Source organism: Cupressus sempervirens, chromosome 5, assembly GCF_028749045.1.
Source record: "Cupressus sempervirens isolate cs-2001-9-10 chromosome 5, ASM2874904v1, whole genome shotgun sequence".
NCBI classification, from domain to species: Eukaryota; Viridiplantae; Streptophyta; class Pinopsida; order Cupressales; family Cupressaceae; genus Cupressus; species Cupressus sempervirens.
This window is the reverse complement of record NC_143122.1, coordinates 327,708,226-327,714,886: the sequence shown is the minus strand read 5'-3', so window position 1 is coordinate 327,714,886 and position 6,661 is coordinate 327,708,226. Positions and strand designations below refer to the sequence as shown.

General features: G+C 30.5%; 1 protein-coding gene across 1 annotated transcript; it reads left to right on the top strand.

The window, feature by feature from the left end:
• The first annotated feature begins 927 nt into the window (after positions 1-927).
• LOC149556005 (UDP-glycosyltransferase 86A1-like) lies at positions 928-3,377 on the top strand. Its single transcript, XM_089830120.1, has 3 exons — positions 928-1,556; positions 2,221-2,660; positions 2,740-3,377. Exons 1-3 carry the CDS (start codon positions 1,061-1,063, stop codon positions 3,271-3,273), a joined length of 1,470 nt encoding a protein of 489 aa, XP_089686246.1. The 5' UTR covers positions 928-1,060; the 3' UTR covers positions 3,274-3,377.
• The last annotated feature ends 3,284 nt before the right edge of the window (positions 3,378-6,661 follow it).

The window sequence follows — 6,661 nt, the reverse complement described above, 5'->3', positions numbered from 1 at the left end:
AGTTAATCATCTTTTCAATTATCAAATAATAATGTCCTTGATCATATAAATAAATTGAAGTTAGAAATTGTACACATCTGCAATTTTTGTTTTGTGGCTGCACTATTCCTAGCTGGACTGCGTCACCTGATTGAAGATGTATGGTCTGATAATGATTTGATTCTCTTCCGTGAAAACAACATTTGTTATTCTTATCCTTGTCATGCTTGAAGCTTATAATTGGACAGCTGCTATAAAAGTTTGGACTCTTCCTTGTGCTTTTAATAGCGAAAAGATGCACAACAACCATTCCGCCTAAAGAATGTAAGCAATTGTTTTGACGTAAACTCAAATAACAAACAAAACTTGTATAACATCTATATCTCTGAACATCAATTAAAACAAGGTATGGTCCTGACAGGAATCGATGAAGGCCAGAACATGTCAATGGCTAAGATCAAATCTTAATTTTGAGCTCAGAATTCGATATTGACAGGCACGTAGAGATTCCTTGTCTCTTTTATGTATTAGTATTTGAATTGGCTTTGCCCTCTGCATGCATGTGGCTCATATTGATAGTCTGCTGACATAAGTGCTTACATCTGTATGCAGTTTTGGTTGTTCTTCTGCCCATGTAACTCTTGAGAGTTTTCTCACGTTTATTAGTGCATGAGACGTGTGGGATTGTGGTTGTACAATTAATGTACCTCAAGTTGTCAGATTTTTACTTTATCTTAGGGTAACTCTTTAAAAGAAGGGTAGAAAGGGTACACCATGTTTTTTAAGGTTTCCTTTTACTTTCAGGGCTTATAGTTACAGCTAACACCGAGATTCAGTATACATACAAGTGTTAAGAAGATGATCATGCTATTACATCATATGCCTATTCATTTTTACCCTATAAACAATCGCATGCTATTTAATGAGTCTCAGGCTCACATTATTTCTGTACCACTGTTTCTATCTATTTCTCTAGATTATCATTGTTTAGATCGCTCCCTTCATCCATTTCTGAAAAGAAATCCTGCCATCATCCATTTCTCAAGAGAAATCCTTAGAACAGTCATTGAAAGAGCTACTTATGGCTCCCCATGTTGTTGTAATCCCACACCCAGTTCAGGGACACATAAATCCTCTGATAAGGCTTTCTGAGAAGCTTGCTTCTCAAGGCATTATTATAACCTTTGTCAACACAGAATACAACCACTCTAGAATGATGAAAGCTCGCAACGCTCGCCATGGAATTTTAGAGGTCCCATCTTATAACATTCGTTTCGTTCAAGTTTCAGATGGGTTGCCATTAGATTTCAAGCGAACAATCTTTTCAATGGAGGCCTTCGATGCTCTCCTGAATGGCATGAGAGATTCTACAGATGATCTTCTTAAAAAACTCTTAACACAGAGTTGTGAACTTCCTATTTCGTGTGTTATTTGTAGCTCATTTCTTCCATGGACTTTTGATGTTGCTAAGAAATTTAAGCTTCCATATGTGCCCTTCTGGTCGCAGGCAGTGAGTGTTCATGCCATCTACAGACATTTGTCAATGATTATTGACAATGGAGACTTTCCACCCAAAGGTACGCTTTTTCTCTTCTATGTAGTAATAGAACTCACAAGTAAAATCTTTATTAGTCAATGCTTGACGTGATAATTTTGCATGCCTAGATTCTATTGCTTATTCTTGACTATTTATCATTTCTGCATAATTCTATTTGAGTTACAATAATTTGGATACATTTTTATATGTATATTCTATTATCTTTAAATTCTTATATTATGGATTATACAATATGATATCATATATACAAATCCTATCTAAAAATATTTGGATGCTGCTATCTTTTCTATAAATTGTACTATTGACTAAAATTCAAAAAAAGAAAAATACAATAAATTTTTTTGAAATTTTCAGCAATGATCTGTATATTTTGTGATCAAACTGTATTTTCATGAATCTGAAAAAATCATGTTTGACTTTTTCTTTTTGTCTTTGGTACATTTTATGTGCCAAAACCTTTTACCTCAATATTATATTCTATTATTTTTAAATTTTTACATTCAGATGACAATAGATTATAGAATATGACCGAAAACATTAATAATAAAAACCATATATCTAAAAACATTCCACCTCAATATTTAATCTTATAATTTATTTTATCATCCAACATAAAAGATCTTTCTGCACAATCCTTATGCCTACCCAGAGCTTATGTACTAATTGCACGATTGAATTATCAGGCATGATAGATTACATTCCAGGCCTTCCCCCAATGCAGCCAGAAGATCTCCCATCAGATATTCAATCAGGAGACCCATCAAATTTTATACATCAGCTTGTTGTGCAACAGCTTCCCGCTCTCAATGAAGCCGCATGGATTATTAGCAACACAGTCTATGAACTAGAAAGAGAAGCAAGTGATGCCATTAAAGAAAAATCTCCTCTTTTTTGCTCAATTGGACCCTTAATACCCTCAATTTACCTTGAAACCGAAGGAAAACAAGAGGATTTCTCCATAGTAAGTCCCAGATCATTGAGTTTGTGGGCAGAATCTAATTGCTTACCATGGTTGGATTCGAAACCCAAATGTTCTGTTTTATATATTTCGTTTGGAAGCTTAGCTCAAATCTCTGAAGTTCAGTTGCAAGAGATAGCAAGAGGACTGATGGAAAGCGAGCAGGTATAAAAGTACAGATAATATTCACAATATAGTTCTCTTATCTTTGCTATTACTAATACTTTGGATACTTATTTAACAGGCATTTCTTTGGGTGATACGTCCAGACTTGGTGAGATCAGAAGGAGAAACAGCATTATCATCAGACCGTAATGACATTCTTCCAGAGGGGTTTTTGGAGAAAACGAAAGATAGAGGACTTTTGGTTCCATGGTCCCCTCAGCTTCTTGTTTTATCACATCCATCTGTTGGAGGCTTCTTCACTCATGGTGGGTGGAATTCTACAGTTGAGAGCCTAAGTTTGGGTGTTCCAATGTTGGTTTTCCCTCAGGGAGTTGAGCAAAGCACAAATAGAATGCTCGTTGTAAATCATTGGAAAGTTGGGTTGGGGTTACATAGTTGCAGAGATGACTCAATTATTGAAGCAGCTGATGTTGCCCGGTGTGTGAGAGAGTTGCTGAAAGATGAAAAGATAAGGAAGAGGAGTGATCAAGTGAGAGAGACAATATTGAAAGCAGTGGATGAAGAAGGATCATCTTGGAAAAATATCAAAGAATTTGTGGACTATTTGAGGTCACTGCCAACACAGAAAATGGATTTATCCGGTTTAGATTGATAAGATGGAATGATTAGTTTAAGGTACTTTTCTTTTTCTTAATGTAATTATCATAACATCTAGGTGTTTAATCCAATGTTGTTGGGGTGGTTGTTTGGGTTTTATTGTTATTTTTATCTTATTTTGGGGCACTTTTCTTGTGATTATAATGAATGATTTTGTATTCTAATTGTATTTTGTGTATCTATATATATTTTTTAAATGAATAGAAATTGATAGGCATATTTTAATAAATATGCTATAATCTGTATAGTTATCTTTTAAAGGTACTCAAATTTGACTATCTTATTTTTTTGTTTTTATTGCTAATGTAATTATCATAAAACCAGAATGTATAATCCAATGTTGTTTGGTATTTGAAGTGGTTTATTGTTATTTAAAGCTTATTTTAGGGCTCTTTCATGATGATTCTAATGACTGATATTTTTTCCTTTATTTATTTTGTATATGTCTATATTTTTCTATATTAATAGAAATTGGCATATATTCATTAAAATAGTTATATAATTTCTATAATTGAATTTTAAAGATAGTTGAAGTATAACTAAGTATAATAAAAAAATACATTGATATCCAATACAAACATTATGTACATAAAGCTAGATCAAAACACTAAGTAACAAGTGTCACTAGTATTTTTTTATTAATTAATTATAATTAATAATATATGCATATATATACATATACATATACATATACATATACATATACATATACATATACATATATATATATATATATATATATATACATATATATATATACAATATTATTTAATTAATATTATATAATTAAAAATTATTGCTCTATAATACAAGAAATTTATTAAAAATCATTAATATTATTTTTCTATAATAGCCTATAAATTTAATTGTTCTTAAATTAAATTAAAGAAAAGTAATACAAATTAAAATATAAAAATAACAAATAAACTTTACAATGATATAAAAACAACAAATGCACTTTGCAATGTATTATAGATCATTAATATTATGACCTCATAAAAGTATATTTTTTAGTTTTGAAAAGGAAACAAATGAAAGAAATAGTGTGTGGGAAAATTCCACTCGTCCATGAAAAATTTAGTATTTTGTTCTACTTTTCCAAAGAGTTTCTGCCATTAGATTTTTTTATATCACTAATTTTGTTTAGTTGTGTCTATCCTTTCATCTACTCTCCTCAGATAACTCCTCCTGTTGTTAAAATTCGGTTATAAATTATCCGTAAAAGTCATGGAACATTCCATGAGGCTTTCAGTGATTAAGATCATATTGGTTCGAAGCAGTTATCAAATTGAGAAACTTCAATGCAGAATATATTTATTTTTGCCTATGTTCGTCCTACATGATTTTTTAGTTCTCATAATTATCCTATTGATCATTTGGATCAAAAATCATATTTATCTTTTAGGCTTTAGAAGGTGTGATACGCAGTCATGAAATTTGAATTAGTTTCAAAATATATGGGATTATGGTATTGGATTTGATGGTTCAACCTCACAAGGCCATAAATCATTTAAAAACACATTCCCTATCATAAAAATAGAGATCAAACAAGAATAATTTTGTCAACAACCTTAGAATTTTATATTGATATATAAAAAAATGTTACAAATGAATAGATGAGAATACTTATGAAAGGGATGTTCATAAAACGTAGGCTGAAATCTAAAAAATATAGATTTTTATGTATCACATTCATAATGGATGAGTCAACCTAAGTTATTATTAGCCTAATTTAATAAATAGAAAATATGCCTGAGTGTAGCTTAACTGAATAAAGTAATTAAAGGACCTAATTAATTGAATAATTAGATAGTTTCCTAAATACTCAAAAAACTCCCTTAATATTAATTTAGGATAAAGTAAAGAAATAATGAATGAAAAATGTAATCATGAATGAGTCCCTGGAACACAAGCTTAATTAGGCACAACGAACCAATGGAACTCTTGCAAATAGAGAAAAGAAGAAAAACTCAATGGAAGAAAATTTGTTTCCAAAAGATAGAAAAATAGATATAAAATAATACATATGATAAGCATGAAGGGATCAATATGTACTCCCAAGTACTAAATTACTCACCTAGAAGTACGGTCTTAATATCTCCATAAAAGAGAAAATAAGGATATGAATCCATCTAATAAATAACTCTTGTACCTATCATGAATACCTAAAAACAAACCACAATCCCCTCCTTACAAACAACATTTTTTCCATTAATCTAAGAAATACATCCATTGAAGATATAAAAATGCATTCCTATAAACTAAAGAAGGAACCCAAATCCAAGTATTGTGTACCTCTAGAAATAGTCAATTATCACTATGTCTATGAAACATGGTTATGGCACAAACTAAATTAGGTACATGTCTAACATCAATGTGTAAGGTGACCAATCAAGATTACACAAAGACTACTGTAGAACAATCTCCATGGGAAATGAAGATGATTGAAAATATTGATGATGCTATCAACAGAGAGGATATGAATGTCCTCTAGATAATCCTTCATATGTAAAATATGAAAATCCATATACAAGTATTATATGTCAACATGATATAAATCCCATGTAGCTATGTATGGAAGAATTATTTTCTATTGCACTGAATCTTTATAGGTTCTATCTATGTGTATACAATGATGAAGATTGAGGTGGTGTATTGATGTGAGGAGGGACAAATAAGAGAAAATGGTTTCATCAATAAGATATGAAAGACTTGGGATATAATCAAGCATATGAAAAATACTACAAACATAAGGTATACAATCTACATGTGGAAGGTAATTGAACTAACCTCTTCCACAAAAATCTTGAAATAAAGAGATTTGAATGTCTCTAAATCTCTCCAAAAGGTGATTCTAAGATCTGTGAGGAAAATCAATGTTCAATAGTGTAAGACAATCAATGTGCAATAGAATGTAAACATAGTGTCATTATCAATACTAGAACCAATTGCTCTTACAAAATGGTCACTAATGATCCTCCAAGTATGAAGCTTACCATCTTTAAGATATGTTGAGGAATGTGTCTATATAGATAAGGAGAATTAAGGAACCTAAGATGTATTAAGATTATCTGTCAGTAAGATTTGTACCTATTCTTTACTAGAATATGATAATAGATGAATGAATTTAAAAAAACCATTATACCTTCTCAAATAAAATAACAAGGCCAAAAAAATCTTTATCCATACAAACAAGATCAAATAAAGACTTGTTTGACAATAAAAAATCCATTCAAGGTGCCAATAAATTGAAGTATTATATATATATATATATATATATATATATATATATATACATACATACATACATACATACATACATACATACATACATACATACATACATACATACATATACATATATACATATATACATATATATA

What these genes read in the sequence shown, in the direction of transcription:
- LOC149556005 (XM_089830120.1), top strand. Translation starts at nt 1,061, where the DNA reads ATGGCTCCCCATGTTGTTGTAATCCCACACCCAGTTCAGGGACACATA. An exon ending in TGGAGACTTTCCACCCAAAG is followed by an intron (nt 1,557 to 2,220) that starts GTACGCTTTTTC and finishes TTGAATTATCAG; the next exon opens with GCATGATAGATTACATTCCA. An exon ending in GACTGATGGAAAGCGAGCAG is followed by an intron (nt 2,661 to 2,739) that starts GTATAAAAGTAC and finishes CTTATTTAACAG; the next exon opens with GCATTTCTTTGGGTGATACG.